General features: G+C 45.9%; 1 protein-coding gene and 1 long non-coding RNA gene across 16 annotated transcripts in view; one reads left to right on the top strand and one right to left on the bottom strand.

Annotated features, from left to right (window-relative positions):
- Positions 1 to 19,916, bottom strand: part of AFF1 (ALF transcription elongation factor 1) — a 146,834-nt gene that overhangs the window by 122,210 nt on the left and 4,708 nt on the right. For 7 of the 15 annotated variants that reach the window (XR_014515523.1, XR_014515524.1, XM_083458594.1 and 4 more), the window contains exon 2: positions 17,338 to 17,391. Coding sequence is in view for 11 of the 15 variants with exons in the window: in XM_083458594.1 (XP_083314720.1) it covers positions 17,338 to 17,363 (26 nt within the window). In the remaining 4 variants the exon portion in view is untranslated. Of the gene's footprint in view, positions 1 to 2,495; positions 3,340 to 17,337; positions 17,392 to 19,916 lie in introns of those variants that run through there. The other 8 variants (XR_014515525.1, XM_083458595.1, XM_083458587.1 and 5 more) reach the window with 6 other exon arrangements.
- LOC310686024 lies at positions 3,032 to 5,580 on the top strand. Its single transcript, XR_014515652.1, has 2 exons — positions 3,032 to 3,137; positions 5,022 to 5,580. It is a non-coding gene; the product is annotated as an uncharacterized lncRNA (long non-coding RNA).

The following is a 19,916-nucleotide window of genomic DNA, read 5'->3' as shown; positions in this document are numbered from 1 at the left end:
GAAGCTGTACGCCGGCTCCCTCGGCCAATAAAGCGAGATGAGCGCCACAACCCCAGAGTCGGCCACGACTGGACCTAATGGTCAGGGGTTCCTTTACCTTTAATATTTTGGCGTGGTGCAATTTGTATTTTTTCTTTTGCTGTATACGTAAAACCAGGCCAAAAAAATTCTCTGTGAGGGGCAGCCCAAGTGGTGCCCCTCTCAAACAATTACTCTAGCTAATTCTGCCAAATCCTAGGCACACATCTACTTAGAAGACAGTTGCGCTGAGTTCAAAAGGAGCTACTCCCAGGTAAACGTGCACAAAACTGCAACCGAACCTTCCAATCCCTACCTCTGAATAGTAAGTCCCGCTGAGAGACCGCTTTGTGTTTGGTGCCTCCCAAAAGGCATTGTCACAGCTGACACAATTCTACAAAGAGAACTGCATGTGCAGGGTTTTTCCTTTGTGCACAGGACTCAACCCTGTAGGCGCCAGGCCATCGTATGCTAAAGTCACAAGCGGAACATCCTTACTGAAATCAGAGCTATGCTTTTCAGATTAACAGATGCCCGGTTATTTGCTCATGTGGGGAAAACCAGGCGGCTCAAAATGTGTAGATATTTTTTACTATATCTGTTTGGTAAATGTTTCTCTTCTAGGTAAAGAGGGGGGGGGGGGGGAAGAATCCATATGCTAATGTTTCTTATTCTTCCCGACCTTTGCTGCCAAGCTGCCTCACAATCACCTGCAGGGCAAACAGAAGCAAGACTCTCTGGATTGGATTTCATAAACAGCCTCTCCTACAACAGAGGATTCTACCACATAGAAAACAATTCTGAACTCCTTGTTGCAGCTACACTCCAAGCGCTTGCATCTCTGACTGTTCTCAACACATTCTGTTGAAAAGTCAAATCGGTGTATTCAGATTTTTGCTGTTTTTAAAGTATCACACATTACATTCTCTCTCCTCCCCTCAACCAAGAACATTGACATTTGCATCAGAGGCTATGTCCTCCAAACATCACAGAGACACTACAAAGGACTGAGTTCAATTACGTTGCCTCTTAAACGATACAAATCAAGTTTAGCCAGAACGCTTCACTCCACCCTCAAACCTCCCAAACTATGCCAGTGAACGCTTAAAGGCAAAAGTTGAGGTTGGCACTTTTATGAACTAGAAGACGGCCAGCAAATTATAACTTGAACATAAAGACTCTGGCAGAGAGAGAGAGATGGAGCTTTAATACTTCCAAAACTATGGCAATGACCCATTAGCAATATTCTCCCCATTATTTATTGCCCAACATTACCCAAGGAAAGTTGCAGTTATCCAGAAAAAAGAATACAAGCATCTACTTATCCCACGCAGGAGCGACCAGACATTTTTTTCTCCAACATTGCCAGTTGCCACAGTCCCACCTCCCGGTTTCCAGCCAGGAATCTACACTACTAATAGCAACACCAAACATCATTTTGAAATAGGTCAGCTGGGTACCAGTTTATTTATTTTTTTGGAGGGTGGTAAGAGAACCACAGTGGGAGCCTGGTGGGTGTGAATTTAAGGGAAGAAAACTGCATCCCAAACTCATCATGCTGCTTCAAATACAGTGAGGTGGATAGTCCCCCCCCCCCCAATTTAGCCATGGGATTTCTCAAATATTCCTAAGGAAGGAAGAGGAAGGAGCAGCAGCAGCAGCACTAATAAAAAGCCTTTCCCCTGAAGCCATAATCCGAAGTGATTAGGAACAACCATTTTTTAAATGTATACAGTACCTGGATTCATCTACCATCCCCTAATTTGGCAGTAACTAGAGATAATTACTCTGGTTCACTCAAACTCCCCTTTCATTGCTCCACAGACCATTTCCATCCTTTGCCTACTCAGCAGATTTCACTCACAGTCTGCCCAGCTACCATTTTAAAGGCATGCAATCCAGAGAAAACTGAAAGCATACTAAATCCGTACACATTTTACAAAAAAGACCCGTTGTGTCAGCATCAGTATATATACTTTCCTTTATAATAAAGGGGCTGTTGAAGAGGAAAGCGCTGCAAGAGGGGATATCAATGATCAGCTTTTATAAGATAAGAGGATTCCAACTGCTTCCCTCACAAGGATTTTCTTTAAAAATGCACCATTACATTTAAATACCAGGAGGTTCCTGTTTCACAACCTTTCAGAGAGAGGTAAACTTTTTTTAAAAAAACAAAAACAAAAAACTGTCTTTGATTTTTAACAAGGGGGGTGGGCTGGTGAGCTTTGCTTTCTTTTTTAAACCCAAATACATTTCAACCCGATTCGAAACAAATTAAAAATTAAATAAAATTCTGAAGAGCACAAACTTTTGAGAAGGGGAGGGGAGAGAGGGAGAGAGAGAACAGGCGAATAACGAGCAGCAACGAGGGGAAACACTCCGACAGCAGGGAGGGAGGGAGGCTGGGAAACAAACATAAAGCTTGCTTTTATTTTTATTTTTTGGTAGATGGCTTAAAAAAAATTTATAATCCTTACCTTGACTGGGCAGCCATAGTGAAGTTTAGCAAGCCGACCGTCTCCTGGCCATCGGAAGGCTTTCTTCGCCCTTGCCCTACCCTCCGCCACCCAAAAACTTCCTGTCCATTTGCTGCTGCGCTCTGCGCCCCTGGCTCAGAGAAATCCCACTTTTACGCGCCCCCTTCCTTTCTCCCCAAAGACTGCTGCTTCCTCGGCTGTAACGCTTCCCTCTCCCTCCCTCTGCTAGCTCAGTCCGACACTAATTTGGATAGACATCCGGGCACCCGGGGGCCTCCTCCAGTCCGGCTCGACACATTGCAAGCCAGCTGAGAGGGCGAGCGGAGACAGGGGAAGGGGGAGGCGGCGGAGCTCGCGGGCTCTGCTGCTGCTGCTGTTGCTCCACAGGTAAGCGAGCCAAGCCCGGGACTGGCTGGCTGGGCTTGCTTACTGAATGGCCATTGGGAGCTCCGGACCGTTCCGGCCTCTGAGCCGACCCATTATGGGGCGCTGGGGTGAGGGGGAAACTCGGCGAAAGCAGCGCGCGCTTCTGGCTGCGCTTTTTTCCCAACGAAAGAAGGGGATTGTTTTGGAGAGCCGGTTCTGAAACGATTCGCACCTATAGCCTCGCCCCCGCCCCCCCCCCGGCGAAAAGTTCGCATGGTACGCTCCGCCTTCCCTTAAATGGACATGTTGTTTTGTCAAGGGCGACGGAACGGGGAGGGATGGCTCCGGGAGGAATGGACAAGCCCGGCTGCGGCGAGCCTATCAGAAGGGGAAAGGCGCGCGGCGAGAGCGCACACGCGGACGCCCCGCCTCGGAGGGGGAACGGCTGCTGAGCGCTGCCAAAATACAAATTATTCTCACACACACACAATGTACAAGCACGCACCAGGCTGGACACGGAGTTCCCTCCTGCCTGGCACTGCTGGCCTCCGCGCAATGCGGGGCGCGCGCGGATAAGAGGCAGCCGCCGCCACCGGGTGGAAAGATACTGGCAACTTTTGCTCCGATGCAGAATCACAGAATTATAGAGTTGGAAGGGACCCAAGGGTCATCTAGTCTAACCCCCAGGAACGCAGGAATCTCAGCTAAAGCATCCATGACAGATGGCCATCCAACCTCTGCTTGAAAACCTTCAAGGAAGGAGAGTCCACCACCTCCTGAGGGAGACGGGTCCTTTGCCAAACAGCTCTCACTGTCAAAAGTATTTCCTGATGTTTAGTCGGAATCTCTTTTCTTGTGACTTGAAGCCATTGGTTCCAGTCGTGCCTTCCAGAGCAGGAGAAAACAAGCTTGCTCCATCTTCCATGTGACAGTCCTTGAGATATTGGAAGACGGTCATAATATCTCCTCTTTTCCAGGCTAAGCATACCCAGCTCCTTCAACCATTCTTCATAAGGCTTGGTTTCCATAACCTTGATCATCTTGGTCGCCCTTCTCTGCACACATTCCAGCTTGTCAACATCCTTCTTAAATTGTGGTGCCCAGAACTGGACACATTATTCCAGGTGTGGTCTGACCAAGGCAGAATAGAGTGGTGCTATTACTTCCCTTGATCGGGACACTATACGTCTTTTGATGCAGCCTAGAATAGCATTGGCTTTTTTTTTTTTTTTTTTTTTTGCTGCTGCATCACACTGCTGACTCACATATCGGGCACTCAGTGTTTCCTTACTTCTGGGGTGGGGGAATCATACTTTACCCACGATTAGTGGGTCTTTTGGTGGGTGGAAAGAGGGACTTACAACATTTAAATAGCTTGCACTCTGTGCAAATAAAAAACCAGAAGCAGAGGTGTGTTCTGTTCCTTGATCCCTGCTTCTGTGTTCCAAGGAACAACATATTCAGCATGCACCAATGGTTCTTTATCCCACTTTACAAAACAGAAATGTAACTCAACTCAACACAAAATGCTCGATGAATGCCAGGTTTTTGAGTAGGTAAAGGTAAAGGGACCCCTGACCATTAGGTCCAGTCGTGGACGACTCTGGGGTTGCGGTGCTCATCTTGCTTTATTGGCCGAGGGAGCCGGCGTACAGCTTCCGGGTCATGTGGCCAGCATGACTAAGCCGCTTCTGGCGAACCAGAGCAGCGCATGGAAATGCCGTTTACCTTCCCGCCGGAGCGGTACCTATTTATCTACTTGCACTTTGACGTGCTTTCGAATTGCTAGGTTGGCAGGAGCAGGGACCAAGCAACAGGAGTTCACCCCGTCGTGGGGATTCGAACCGCCAACCTTCTGATCGGCAAGCCCTAGGCTCTGCGGTTTAACCCACAGCACCACCCAGGTCCCTAGGTTTTTTTGTTATGTTACCCCAAAAAATGTACCGATATTGAGGGGTGCAAGTGTGCTGCTATATGTTTCTAGTCCTTATAGGCATAAAGACAATTTGAACTGAAATGGGAAATGCCTACTGAAAATTTAAAAGCCAAAGGTGGTGGTGGGTGAACTAATTTTTTCACTGGCCAATGTGTCAGTGCCCTGCATAACTTCTTGCCCCTCCACAGGACAAGTAAATATTAAAATATCTCTCTGCATCCTAGGAAGAACATTGCAGTAAGAGGGGGAAGCTCCTCCTGGGCATCGACCAAAGGTGAAGCAGCTGCAGGGTGCTGGACAGAAAAAAACACTTATAAGAAACATTGCAACTGAGAACTACTTTGCTGTTTTTCATCATCCCTTCCAACTGCTTTTCCTTTTGTGTTGTGGGTTGTGCGCTGTTAAGTCGGAGAGGGGAAACTGTCTTATTATTGATTGTTGTAAGATGCTCCGAGAGCCTTTTCTTTTTGGTTAATTAAATTATACAAAACAACTAAATTACAAAGGGAAATCATGCAAATTAGTTCGGTGAGCATAATTGATGACTGGTTGCAGAATTCATTTATTGAAGCACATAGTTGTTGTTTTTTGAGGGTATATGCATACCCCTTGCCAAACACTACAAATGCACAGAGAAGTCACAATAGAAATTATGTTTTGCAGATTAGGAAGCAGGTTCTGATGTTTTAAACTGTGGGGGATTTTAGAGACCTGTAACTCATCTTTTTGAAGCAGGGAACGGGGCTTGTGATGGCTTCATATTAAAGCTATTTTGAAAGAATATATGTGCTGAGCTGGTGGAGCAGCCCAAGGGATTTTGTACGCATTCAGTTCCCAATATATTTTCCAATGAGAAAATGTTTCTTACAACCAGAAACAGACTTAGGTATCAATTCTGCATGAATGGCCAAAAGAGAAAAGGATATTTTGAAGGGAGGGGGGCAGTGCAAAGCAGACAAACTAGGCGGCCTATTGCACAGAGAAGGCAAGCAGCCCAGAACATCTGATCTCCTCTTGATTTCAAAGTGGAGGCATAGATGAGCTAAAAAATATAATAAAACAAAGTGCAAGAACTGGTGCTTCTTTTTATCTACAAAGGCTGCAGGGAAGTCAGTAGTAGGGAGGGTGAGGGTGAGTAGCAGATAATCAAAAATCCCTAAACAGAGTTGGTCCCTGTAAAACAAAGATATAAACCTGCTCAGCCACACACAACAACACACAGAGAGAGAGGGGGGGGGGGAGAAAGCAAACTAGGAAGGAGCTAAAGTAAACTTGGGAGCCTTTCCTTCAGCATAACAACTCCCTAGGCAAATCAGCAGAAGTTGAGACATCCTGCAACCCAAGGAACACAATGTAATTGCTGATGTGCAATACACAGGATTGTTTGTAAGCTATCCATTGCTACCCTACCCACTAAAATAACCCAGACACCCTTCATTCATATTCATTTGTAAGTTAAAGAGCTTTGCAGCCATTGTTTTATAGATAGATACACCCCCCCCACACACACCCTTAATAGCCAACACATCTTGGGCAAGCACTATGGAGAAGCAGTAAGTCTGGAGGCAGGCCTTAAACAAAGCTGAAAAGGGGCCTATTAATTAACGAGATGTGCCTTAACAGCCTCCATTTATATCCCAATAGATTCCTTTGCTGCGGGAGGTGAAAGGGCTCAGCGCCCTATTGTGATTCCAAGTGCATCAAGCATGCAAGCTAGGGACTTTTCATTCGCAGGCAGACCTCTGGCCCCAGTCCATGAATTGTCCCATTGAGGGAGGCTTCAATAGCCCTCCACAGTCTCCCTACTGTACAGCCAAAATAACCAGATTCCCAGCTGAGACTGCAGATGTGCCCTTTTTACCCATTACCTCAATAACAACGCACAGGGATTTTTCCGCAGGTCTGATGTGCATAGCATTAAACGTCCCGCACTTCCCTCCCAGAATAAACTCACATATGGGTACCAAAATACCAACACAACCACAGATTCACCCATCAGCATTACACATCCAGAACTCTCGCATATAAGGAACAACAATCAAGGCTTCCTTGATTGGATCCTGCAGAGTCCTGTATACTGGGCAGCCTCATCTATGCTATGAACGAATGAATCGTTATTTGCGCCAGCCTTCGGCCATAGCAATAAAACAACAATACGATATACAAAGAATAGAAATAAAAAGTCAATTATATAAAATAAATTTTAGGGTTTTGCATCAACAGTCAAATAGCGGATCTTATTCTGATTGCCCCAGCTCAAAACCCTTGCAACCTTTGCTGTCACCTGCTCATCTTGATCTGCCAAGAGAAAGGACACTGTGGCAGTGGTTGGGTGACCCGGGATGGACAATAAAAGAGGGGTGATAATCTCATTCCTCAAGTCTTTATAAAGAGTGCAAGCCAGAAGGGCATGCGCCACCAATTTGGTACTGCCATCTGCACAGGGACATAAGCGTTTTTCGTGTGGAATCTGTTGGAATCGTCCCTCAAGTACAGCTGAGGGTGATACATTCAATTTTGTGAGAGTAAAAGCACGTCTATATTTTATAATTCCTAGGTTATGCAGATAGGGTGCCAGAGAGTCGAAATGGGAAGTTGTTCTGACGCTCGATATCATTTAGGTGCTGACAAATGAGACTGTTTGCTTTACTAAAACCCAAAGTGAGTACAGTGGTACCTCAGGTTACAGACGCTTCAGGTTATAGACTCCACTAACCCAGAAATAGTACCTCGGGTTAAGAACTTTGCTTCAGGATGAGAACAGAAATCACGCAGTAGCGATGTGGCGGCAGCGGGAGGCCCCATTAGCTAAAGTGGTACCCGAGGTTAAGAACAGTTTCAGGTTAAGAATGGACCTCCAGAACGAATTAAGTTCTTAACCCAAGGTACCACTGTAGCTGTTGTGGTGATAAACCACAAGAGTGAAGTTTTTGATAGACAATTTTAGTCCAGGCGCTCGTGACAATCTTGCAACACTAGGGATATCAGGCCAAGGGAATTTGAGTTTAGGCATCTAAGAGAGACAGTACCCATGTAGCTCTGGTATTCACATGCTAAAACTATCTTGCCAGGAGCCACAAGGAGGGATGCCAATGGCCAAGGCCCACCATTGCAATGGCACCGAAACCAGTCACAAAATGGAGCAGAACCAGTCACAAAATGGCGGCACAGAGATGGAGCCCGTCGTAAAATGGCCATGCAAGTAACTGAGCTTGAGTAGGCCACTCTTCCTGCAGGGTATTGTGCAGCAGGTAATGGCAGCCCACTGGCGATCCTTGCAGCCACGCACAATGACAGCCTGACCCACACCTCACAGGTTTGTTGTGAGGATAAAATGGAGAAGGGAGAACCCTTCCCCACAAAGGAAAGAGGCTGCTGTGGAGGGTTCCCTGGCAGCAACTCTTAGGATTCCACTACAGTGGTACCTCGGGTTACGTACTTAATTCATTCCGGAGGTCCGTTCTTAACCTGAAACTGTACTTAACCTGAAGCACCACTTTAGCTAATGGGGCCTCCTGCTGCTGCCGCGCCGCCGGAGCCCGATTTCTGTTCTCATCCTGAAGCAAAGTTCTTAACCTGAAGCACTATTTCTGGGTTAGTGGAGTCTGTAACCTGAAGCGTATGTAACCTGAAGCGTATGTAACCTGAGGTACCACTGTATGTTGCATGTGCAGAGGGCCCCTTTTTGGACTACACCACAGCCCAACTAAAGTATAGTGTTTATGGGCAGCATATGGGACAGGGTAGTGTGCTGGTTTAGACGGACAGATTTGAATTTGAACCAGACCCAGGTTCAATTTCCAAAATTAAGCTGACTCTGAACCAGTCACCCTGCTCTTGGCCTCAACTGCTTCTCAGAGCTGTTGCAGAGCAGATCTAGAGGAGGGTCCCAAGTTGATCAAGGTCAGGGAAGAACCCATAACGATTTGAGCCAGGTCTGCCTGCCAAGAGAAGAAACGACTGTGCTAAAAAGGTATAATAATGTGAGCAGCAGTCAGTTCTTCCAACCCACAAGCACTATTTAACTGGGGAAGATAAGGAAAGCAACAGCAATTAGCCTATACGGAAAAGGAGCAACTTCCACCATCTACAATGAAGATAGTAAATGGATGTGGCTTTGGTCCAGCTTACAGGAGGCTACACCTCTAATCACTTGATATATTAGTAAATATGGATTGTAGAATACACACACACACACAGGCTGAAGTGGAAATTGGGGTGTGCAGGGTGTTGGGGGAGGGGTAGTGCCTCTGGTGGGGAGGTAGTTTGTTCATCTTTGGTCCCCACCCTGCACTCAGCTCTCAGCTGTGGCTCCTAGAAGCTGTCAGCAGGCGACAGCAGCCACACCCCAGGAATGGCTTTGACTGGCCAGCTAAAACCAGGAGAGGGTAGCTGGTCTTGGGGAAGGGACTTAACCTGCATGCAAAAGACAGGCTCTGGCAGATTGAGCGGACGGGACCATTAGTGGGGCCAACAGTCATGAAGGCCGTTTCTGCAAGTGCTGAAGTGAGGGGCAGATGAGGCTCATTAACCTGGGAAGGCAGACCATCTAGAAGAAGGAAAACTGACCTTAAACCTCTACTGCCTTGCAAGACAACCCTACACAAATCCCTGAGATGGTTGGATGGTGCCTTGTACACCTCCCTCCAGCAAATTCTGCAGCCAAACTGGTGCCAAATGTATTGGGCAACATGAGCAAAGCCAAAAGGGGAGCCTTGTCATCTGAGCAGCCCAGGACCTCCATTACGTACAGCCCAGGCTTGTGCCCCAGGGAGATCATTGTGATGCTGCTAACACAGTGGTTTGACCTCACCCCTGGAGGTGTACTCCATTGTCTCTCGAGACAAGATGCCAGCCAGAAGTGGCACTTCTAGATCTCTGTGGTATTTGTGCACAACTTTATATTGCTAGTCCATCTGATGTATTCATGATACGGTTTGTTAGCAAACAAGCGTATAAGTGGTTTACTATAACTAGGAGTGGAAATACTGTGACGCGTGGGGAGAGTTATCCATTGTAATATGATTTTTTAAAAAACCTATTCCCATTTACCAGAAATTGCCAACTACCTTCCAGGCATTTTTACTCAACAGTAAGTCCCAACTCCCAACTAAGTACAGTGGTACCTTGGGTTAAGTACTTAATTCGTTCCGGAGGTCCGTACTTAACCTGAAACTGTTCTTAACCTAAAGCACCACTTTAGCTAATGGGGCTTCCTGCTGCCACTGCGCCACTGGAGCACGATTTCTGTTCTCATCCTGAAGCAAAGTTCTTAACCCGAGGTACTATTTCTGGGTTAGCAGAGTCTGTAACCTGAAGCATCTGTAACCCGAGGTACCACTGTATGTGAGTTTAGGATTGCACTGTTATTACTGCAATGCCCCTGTAACTGTCTCAGAACCACCTTACAGGTTTCTTGCCACCTTTAGGTGTAGGGGGAGAGTCTTCCCTGCAGCACCTCACAGGATACTAGGGTGAGGTTTCCACTTGTGAGCAGAGCTGGCTACGATGCACCATGACAGCTGCCCTTTGAATCGTGTTTTTCCCAGGAGACTCCTTGTTCTGCCTGGATGGCTGAGCCAGACTTAGGCTGTCTGCAATGTAAATGCAAGGAACTCCTGCCAAGAGCTAGAAGAATGAATCTAGGAGCCTTACAGACCACCTTTCCTCAGCTAGCCTATCCTGCAGGTAGCATCCTCCAGGCAGACATTATCCGAGCAGCTTAATAATTTTGCTTTAATTGTTCTACAAGCAGCAGCTAGTTTCTGCAGAGAGACAAATTTAGCACACACAGAGGCTTATATGTTCCTGTTGGACTTGGGAGAACAATTCAGTGAGCAGGCAGGCTATAAAGAGTGTTAACGACCGTGATTTATATACCAGCTAAACAAAGGCAGAATCCACAGGCAGGATGGCAATTTGCTCTTCAGATTCACTACAGCTGTCAGATTCATTTTGATGCAATATCTGATCTGGGGTGAGAAAGCACTGCCTGTTTGGATAGTGCTAGACTAGACTCTGCAGGAGATGCATTATTTTATTTCTCGGCTTTGAATTGTGGGTGTGGGTGCGCTTTGGGAACATTAATGAAAGGGAGCGCACATTTATCTCAAAGTAATTTAGAAGAGGCAATTGAGTCAAGTCCTTTTGAACAAGTGAGATCACCCGGCATATTCACTCCCGGGTTAGCATCCCAGACTGGATCAGTTACCTTCATGCATATCTCCTCATCAGTAATTTCCTACCCTGCTGCCTCACTGGTGAAAGGATCCATAACAACAGGCTGGAGCACTTGTTAGCTCTTTGAGGCCAGGAGACTTATATTTGCACTATACATATAAAGCAGCCTCATATCACTTTAAATGGTCACGGCATCTCCCAAAGCATTCTGGGAGCTGTAATTTGTTAAGGTTGCTGAGAGTTGTTAGGAGACCCCCTATTCCCCCCCCCACAGAGCTACAATTCCCAGAGTTCCCTGGGAATAAGTGATTGTTAAACCTCACTGAGAATTATAGCACTGAAGGAGCAGGGAATAGAGATCTCCTGGTGGTGCTGTGGGTTAAACCACAGAGCCTAGGACTTGCCGATCAGAAGGTCAGCGGTTCAAATCCCCGCGACGGGGTGAGCTCCCATTGCTTGGTCCCTGCTCCTGCCAACCTAGCAGTTCGACAGCACTTCAAAGTGCAAGTAGATAAATAGGTACCACTCTGGCGGGAAGGTAAACGGCGTTTCTGTGCGCTGCTCTGGTTTGCCAGAAGAGGCTTAGTCATGCTGGCCACATGACCCGGAAGCTGTACGCCGGCTCCCTTGGCCAATAAAGCGAGATGAGCGCCGCAACCCCAGAGTCGGTCACAACTGGACCGGATGGTCAGGGGTTCCTTTACCTTTACAACAACTCTCAGGCCCCTTAACAAACTACCATTCCCAGGATTCTTTGGGAGAAGCCATGACTGTATAAAGTGGTTTGATGCTGGCTTTACATGTACAGTGCGGACAGGGTCCTAGTCACCAAACCACAAATAAATTCCTTCTGGTATAACTGGAGACATCCATTTTGTGGTGCTCTAACTGACCCACCAGTGCCGATTCCAGTACCTCTATGATCCCATCTTGTTCCCTGACCATTTCCTCCAATTTCACTGTTCAGAGGCAAGCGCCATTGCTTATGTAGCCAAAGCGACAACACCCACGCAGAAGAGAGAGGAATCAGCAGACTCAAGGGAACACTAAGATCTGCAAAACTTCAATTTTTTAGGTAGAAAAAACCCTGCTTCAGAGTGTAGGAACCCCAATGAGCATGTACAGTGCTGTCTGACTGCTTTGGGGGCAGAGAGAAAACTGGGTGGAAGACAGGATGAAATAGAGTATCCCGGAGAGGATCACTGAGCAGGAACACACCACAGAAGTCCCACTTCTGCTTTTTAACGTCTAACTATCTGCTGCTGACAGGAGAGATCACCATGCACTGTTTTGGAGCACGGTGTCAGCGATATGCTGAGAACACCAGCTCTACTTTTCTTCCACCTCGGACTCTGTGGCGGCAGTAAGCACCTTGAACAGGCGCCCAGACAATACTACAGGTTAGAGGGGAGTTAACTGAAACTCAATACGACTTGTTTTCCCCCCCTCGTGCCTCTTACATTGTCGCGCTGAGCACACTTAAGCTGGAAATTTGACTATAAGGGATTGATTAATCCGCACTTTTCTGGCTGTGGAAATGCAGCTGTGTTATGGGAGCAGCATTTGACCTCTTCCAGGAACTAAATTTCTCCTTAATCCCTTTAAAACCTGATGAAGCAGCATTGCTGGCCATGTTTTGACAAAGTTGCTCCATGTTGCTTCACTTAATTTACATAAGCCAGAGGTGGCCGGTCTGGGTACCAGATGGAGATCAGTTGGCCCCAGATGCATGTCACAGGAACCTAGGAAGCTGCCTTAAGACAGATTCTGACCATCAGGTTCATCTTGGCTTGCAGCAACTCTCCAGGGCTTCAGACAGGCATCTCTCCTTGCCATACCTGGAAATGCCAGGCATTGAGCCTGCCTTCTGCATGCCAAGCATATGTCCTACTGCTGAGCCACAGCCCACCTTATAAGAATAATAATTTATTATTTGTAACCCACCCATCTGGCTGGGTTTCCCCAGCCACTCTGGGCTGCTTTCAACAAAGATGAAAAATACATTAAAAAGTTACACAATAAAAACTTCCCTGAACAGGGCTGCCTCCAGATGTCTTCTAATATGTCAGGTAGTTGTTTATCTCTTTGACATCTGGTGGGAGGGGGTTCCACAGGGCGGGTGCCACTACCGAGAAGGCCCTCTGCCTGGTTCCCTGTAGCTTTGCTTCTCACAGTGAGGGAACCGCCAGAAGGCCCTCAGCGCTGGACCTCAGCATCCGGGCAGAACAATGGGGGTGGAAGCGCTCCTTCACCTTATAAGGGGTCAGTCTCCATCAGTGCTAGAAATTAGCCAGGTGTGTTTTCCAACTGGCACGGGTCCAGTTGTGGAGATCTCTGAATGCCAAGTTGGCGACAGACATTGCCACCTGGCTGGCCTCTCCATCTTTCTTAAGCAGGTAAGCAAAAGGGCTTATTTATTGCATTTATATTCCACCTTTCTCTCCATGGTTCACCCCACCCCTCAGTTAATCTCCACAACGACCTTGCGACTGGCTGAAGGTCACCCAGTGAGCTTCATGACTGAGTGGAGATTTGAATCCTGATCTCTTAGGTCCTAGCCCAATCCCCTAACCCAGGGGTCTGCAACCCGCGGCTCCGGAGCCGCATGTGGCTCTTTTACACCTTTGCCGCGGCTCTGGGGCGGATACTAGCGAGGGGAGGAGGCGCATTGTGCGCCCCAACACTCCCCACTGCGGCGGGCGCTGTACTGGCTGTGACGTCGCATGGGGGCGGTGCATGTGTTAGTCACGCACCGTCCCAACGTCACCTTCCTGCCCGCCCGCTACATTGTAAGGGGCATGTACGCTGGTCACTGCATTGAAAGGGGGCATGCACGCTGGTCACTGTTTTGAAGGGGAGTGAAGAACACACACACACAAAAAGGTAACTTGTTAATTTAACGTTTATTTCTATGAGGAGGAGTAATTCTGAGGGGTCAAACAAAGAAATAATAAAAAAGTGACAAAAAAGTTATTTTTATAATGACGAGTTTTGCGGCTCCCAGTTTTTTTTCCCTTCGGAAACGGGTCCAAGTGGCTCTTTTTGTCTTAAAGGTTGCAGACCCCTGCCCTAACCACCCTGGCTTCCTTCTGCTATGGGACAGCTATTTAAATTAAGTAAGTAAATAAATATGGGGAGAGCAAAATGTCTCTTAGAGAAGGATCCAAAATATTTTCCTGGAAGCTTCAAAACTCATTTTGGAGGGAAGATGGCGCCTAGACGTTAGGCGACCATAGCCTAAGTTGAAGGTGCCATTTTGCAATCAGCTTATATATCTTACTCCCCATGGCTTCATCCAGCACAAAGGGCTCACTATTATGGAGAGCATGCAGGTGATACAGCACTGCATACATATATGAATATTTGAAGACAATTTTAAAGCAAGCGTGCGCGCACACACAGAGGAGTCAAATTGCATACAAAGTCCAAAGGGGACACAAAAATATGGAATTTCATAGAGTCATAGAGTTGGAAGAGACCACAAGGGCCATCGAGTCCAACCCCCTGCCAAGCAGGAAACACCATCAGAGCACTCCTGACATATGGTTGTCAAGCCTCTGCTTAAAGACCTCCAAAGTAGGAGACTCCACCACACTCCTTGGCAGCAAATTCCACTGTCGAACAGCTCTTACTGTGCTCTTTCTCCATGCCTTATAAATTTATAAGACTTCTCCATTCCCTGGCAAACAAAACCACGGCCATTTCTTCCACCCAATGCTAGAAACTTAATACAATGCCAACAAATTTTCAAGTTGAAGTTTATTCATAATCCGCAGACCTTTGAATGGTTTTCATGGCTTCGGTGGAAGTTGCCTTGAGCACCTTCCACTAAAGCTGAAGAGGTGACTCAAACGTTTTTATAGACACTCAAGAGAACAAGATTACAAAATGCAAGTGCCTTTCTTGATTGAATCAGGAGACAGACAGAATTATCTTGGGGCAACCAGTGAGCCATTGTTGATCTAATCTATTTTACAGGTTGCCTGTTCTTCTGAAGAGCCCTGCACTTGAGAAGGCCACAGCCAATTTCTTTCATGCGACAGTTCTAGAAAAAAACGGGGTTCGCTTTTGCAGCCCAACTCCTTAACCAAAGACCACCCACAAAGCATCATACATGTGAGGTGTGACTTCTCTCCTGTCAAGATACCTGATCATGCTTTGATGATTGCATTATCTGGCCATTCTTTTGAGATAGTAAATACTTTAGTTGTAGAATCCAGGTCACAGGCCTACCCCATTTATGAACAAAATATGCCCTTAAGACAGGATTTGAAGGAATTTTAAGTAAAAGAACTATTAGGAAAGGTTTCTCCAAGATATTTCATCCTGCACAGGAAATATTTAGAGCCATTAGGAGAGCTAAAGTGGCTTTTGGGGCTTGTTCTGTGCGCTAAAATAAAGTGTAATTTTTCCTCAGGGAATATTTCCTAAATTTTGAAGGGTAAAGGACTGGTTTTCCGTGAAGTGTGTGTCTGATAAGTGTGTGCACCCTAAAATTTTATAACAGGAAGGTGAAGTGGGAAATAAGGCATATTTCTGTTTACAGCGACAGGATAATCCATGCCCTGTGCTTGTTGCACAGATGCAAAGTGCAAGATGAAATTTGGAAGCCCTCAGCAATGTCTCTTAAGACCAGGGGTCAGCAAACTTTTTCAGCAGGGGGCCGGTCCACTGTCCCTCAGACCTTGTGGGGGCCAGACTATATTTTGAAAAAAATAATAATGAATGAATTCCTATGCCCCACAAATAATCCAGAGATGCATTTTCAATAAAAGGGCACATTCTATTCATGTAGAAACACGCTGATTTCTGGACCATCCGCAGGCTGGATTTAGAAGGCGATTGGGCCGGATCCAGCCCCCGGGCCTTAGTCTTGCCTACCCATGCTTAAGACTATAAAACAAAAAGGAAGCCCAGGACACACAAACAAAACCTGAAATACTGGGAGCAATTCTCAGATGCCTCTAGCAGTGCCTCACTAAGCTAGTTCACACAATTCAGTAAGCTAAACTATGGCTTCTCTATGGGCTTCAAGAGAGCATCTTGCAAGTGCACTTTGCCCTGTTCCCTGCTTGTTTTTACCAGATTGGGGAGGAGCAAAGTGCCTGCAAACTCTTTTCCAGGGACCCGTCAGCAATCCAAGGTTGAGCTTAGCACACTGGTTTCCAAAGTGCTGCCTGGGAGGTAGTGAAGGCTGGGTAGTGCAAATGACTATGGGACCTTGAAAAGCCCTTATCACAGGATCAAGTCCATCAATTTTGTTGAATTAATGGAACTAAATAGTTTTAATTGGATAAAGGTGCAATTAATTGTTACTGTTTCGAATGTTATTGCATTGTGATCTTCTTCAGTGGGTCATCCAAACCACTAAAGTCCTCTACTTTATGGACACTATCCGATCCGGGGTGCCATTCGCAGCACGAAAAGTCCATAAGTAGAGCGCTGCTTCTGCGCGTGATGCAATAGAGTGCTTCTACACATGCACGAAGCGTGCATAATGCTTCTGCCCATGCGGCAAAACCCGGAAGCATACACTTCCGGGTTTGCAACCCAAAAATCTGCAACATCAACCTAACGCAACTAGAGGTATGACTGTATTCTGAATATAGTCGTACCTTGGGTTTTCAAACAGCTTAATTCCCAACATTTTGGCTTCCAAACATCGCAAACCCAGAAGTGACTGTTCCGGTTTGCAAACTATTTTTGGGAGCTGAACGTCCAACGGGGCTTCAGATTGGCTGCAGGAAGCTCCTGCAGCCAATCAGAAGCCGTGATTTGGTTTTTTAACATTTTGGAAGTCGAACAGGCTTCTGGAATGGATTACGTTCAACTTCCAAGGTACAACTGCAATGCTTTTTATAGAGGGCATTGGGAAACAGTTTATGGAGCCAAGGGGGTAGTGGAACAAAAAAGTTTGGGAACGACCAGATTAGCATGTCATCTGAACCAGGATATATGGTTAAGCTGTTTCTCCACTAACCATGACCAGCAGCTAAGGCTGTTCTTGGGTACCAATCATAGTTAGCACAAGTCCCAGCTCAGATTACCTAGGCTTAGGTTCAGTGCAACACAGGAGCAAAGGAGCAGGCGTGGTAAGCCATTGGACTTAAAATGCTGCACAAAACAGGTCCCTAAATGGGCCCCAATAAACTTTTATTATGTTTCTGAATATGCTGGAAGCCAACTAGAGTGGCTGGGGCAACCAGTCAGATGGGTGGGGTACAAATAATAGAATTATTAAATTATTATTATTGGTGTGTTTAACAGTAACCTTTTGTTCCTGCAAAGATCACGAAACAAGGACAAGCGAGCAAGGGCCTCTCTAAGAGAAGTGGATGGTGCCTTCATCCTAAGTCCTACCTGTTCCTGGTGTTTGTAGAAGCCATCTTGACAATCCTCTGCAAATCAGCTCATCTGGAAAGGAAACATGAGTCATCAGCCAATCAGACTTCAGTTTTATCACTTTTTCAAGAAGATCACACATCACTCATTATATAGCATTTGAAAATTGCAGGAGCTCTTTCAAATATATTCTTGTTGCTCCCTGCAGCAGCGGTAGCCTTTATTAGCACAATGCCTTTATGACTAACAAGTCACAGAGTAGCAAACAAGCTTTCAAGCTCACCACCCCCCTTCTTCAGGCTAATTACTAATCAAAAACTAAAGCCAAGAGTATACTGTATAAGAAGAGGGTTGTCCCATTTGTCTTTGGTGTAACATGAGATCTCTTCACTGCAAACACGGTCTAGCCTAATTAAGTCTGGGCAAAACCTCTTCAATTCAAGCTTGAGTATTACAACAAGGTTTTCGTAATTCATTCATTCTCTCTCTCTCTCTCTCTCTCTCTCTCCATCTTCTTTTCTTTTTTCCTCCCTCTTTGCTATATGTCCAGCCTGAAGAAGCATTCCGGTAAACCCAAAAGCTTGCTCATTACTTTATGACTTTTCAATTGATCCCAACCATTGCTTTTCGTGCTTTCTTATTTTGTTTTAAAATCATGTACAGAGATCTCTGCAAGTCCTGCTTCTAAGACAGGTCACTCTCGCTTATTCTCATTGTAGAAATGAACAGCTAGAAGTGTCGACTCCAACAAGCCTGAAGCAGGCCTCGAAACTTCATTTCTTAGCAGGGGTTCCCAAACTGTAGACCATTAGTGGCCTGTGGTGTGTCTGTAAAAATGAAATTTTAAAAAGCGTGCAGCATCTAACACAGCTCATTGCTATTGCTACAACAAGCAGAAAAATTATTAAGAGGTCTGCTAAGACCCTCAGCGATTTTCAAGTGGTCCATGGAGACAAGGGTGTGGCAGGAAGAGAGTTTGGGAACCACCACAAGGCTACCCTTAGTCTACCTCTTAAGGAGGATTATTACAAGGATTAAAGTTGAGAGCATAAGGAGAAGCAGAGGAAGTTAAAAAGATGCTCAACTGTTACATTCAACAAGCATACAATCTATGTATGCAGATGGTTGAGCTGTACACTCCTACAGTAATTCAGAAGGCCCAGTATACCTGAAGGAGCGTCTCCACCCCCATCGTTCAGCCCTGACACTGAGGTCCAGCTCTGAGGGCCTTCTGGCAGTTCCCTCACTGCAAGAAATGAGGTTACAGGGAACCAGGCAGAGGGCCTTCTCAGTAGTGGCACCCACCTTGTGGAACGCCCTCCCATCAGATGTCAAGGAAATAAACAACTATCTGACTTTTAAAAGACATCTGAAGGCAGCTCTGTTTACGGAAGTTTTTAATGTTTGAAGTTTTATTGCATTTTTAATATTTTGTTGGGAGCCGCCCAGAGTGGCTAGGGAAACCCAGCCAGATGGGTGGGGCAAAAAGGTAAAGGGAACCCTGACCATCAGGTCCAGTCGTGGACGACTCTGTGGTTGCGGAGCTATTATTATTATTATTATTATTATTATTATTATTATTATTATTATCGAGTATACAGGCAAGCTACATATGTGAGCAAGAATACACACTTTCACACAAAGACTTGAGACAGCCAACCCCTGTGTTCAGTGTAATGTGTGAACAACCCTAATGGAATAATTGTCAAAATAAATACTGGGAACTTTAAACATGCTCTCGATTCAACAGCCCTGCAGCAAGAAATAGTCTTTCCTTCCCTCTTCTGGTTCTTTCTTTCTTCCTTTTTTCTCTCTTTCTCTCTCAAAAAAACCAGCAGACACACACCAGTCTTCTTACACACTTAATAAATTTTAAGGTGCCAATGGGTTCTTTCAAAGCAAAAACAGGAAGTTTCCACTCTTTCAAGTGGTTTGCTAAACCCCAGCATTACTTTCAACAGGGAGCTTCAAAAGCCTAGAATTCACATTTAACGCTAGTAATGCTTATAAACACAAAATAGACATATATATTACAGATAAGATTCTTTGACCGAGTCCCTGCGGCTATTATGATTTAGTTAGTGCTTCCTTCGATTTACTAAAAGACATGCAGAGAGTTCTATCTGGAACAGAAGGAGTGGGGGACAGAAGTCTGGTGCTAGAACTTACGAAAGCGCAGGAAAGAAGATAGACAGGATGGGGCTGGGACAAATTCTAAACCACCAAGGAAGCATTTTATTATGGGTTGGGAGAAGAAAGGCCAGGCTCCCAGGGCACACCTAACTGCACTATCAAGTCAAGCAGCAACTAAGGTAGAATGAAACTGATGCACCTTATCAATTGTGTTTGGTTTGTTTGGTCTGTGTTTTGTTAAAAATAATTAAAAAACAAAAGGAGGGGAGTATTTTGTTGTGAGCGCCTATATGGAAGCCTGCAAGCCTTGCAATAGGACAGGTAAAAAACAAAAGCAGCCTCTGGCAACCTGGTGCTTTCGGACAACAGAGTTTGCCAATGTGATGCTCTTCTGATGTTTTAGACGACAGCCGCTTGTTTTGCCTTACATCACCGCAAAGGATTGCATTGAAACATTGCTAGAA

The sequence above is a fragment of the Podarcis liolepis genome (assembly GCF_965112155.1).
Source record: "Podarcis liolepis genome assembly, chromosome: 9".
NCBI lineage: Eukaryota > Metazoa > Chordata > Lepidosauria > Squamata > Lacertidae > Podarcis > Podarcis liolepis.
Note: the sequence above shows the minus strand (reverse complement) of the source record. Positions and strands in the feature narration are given on the sequence as shown.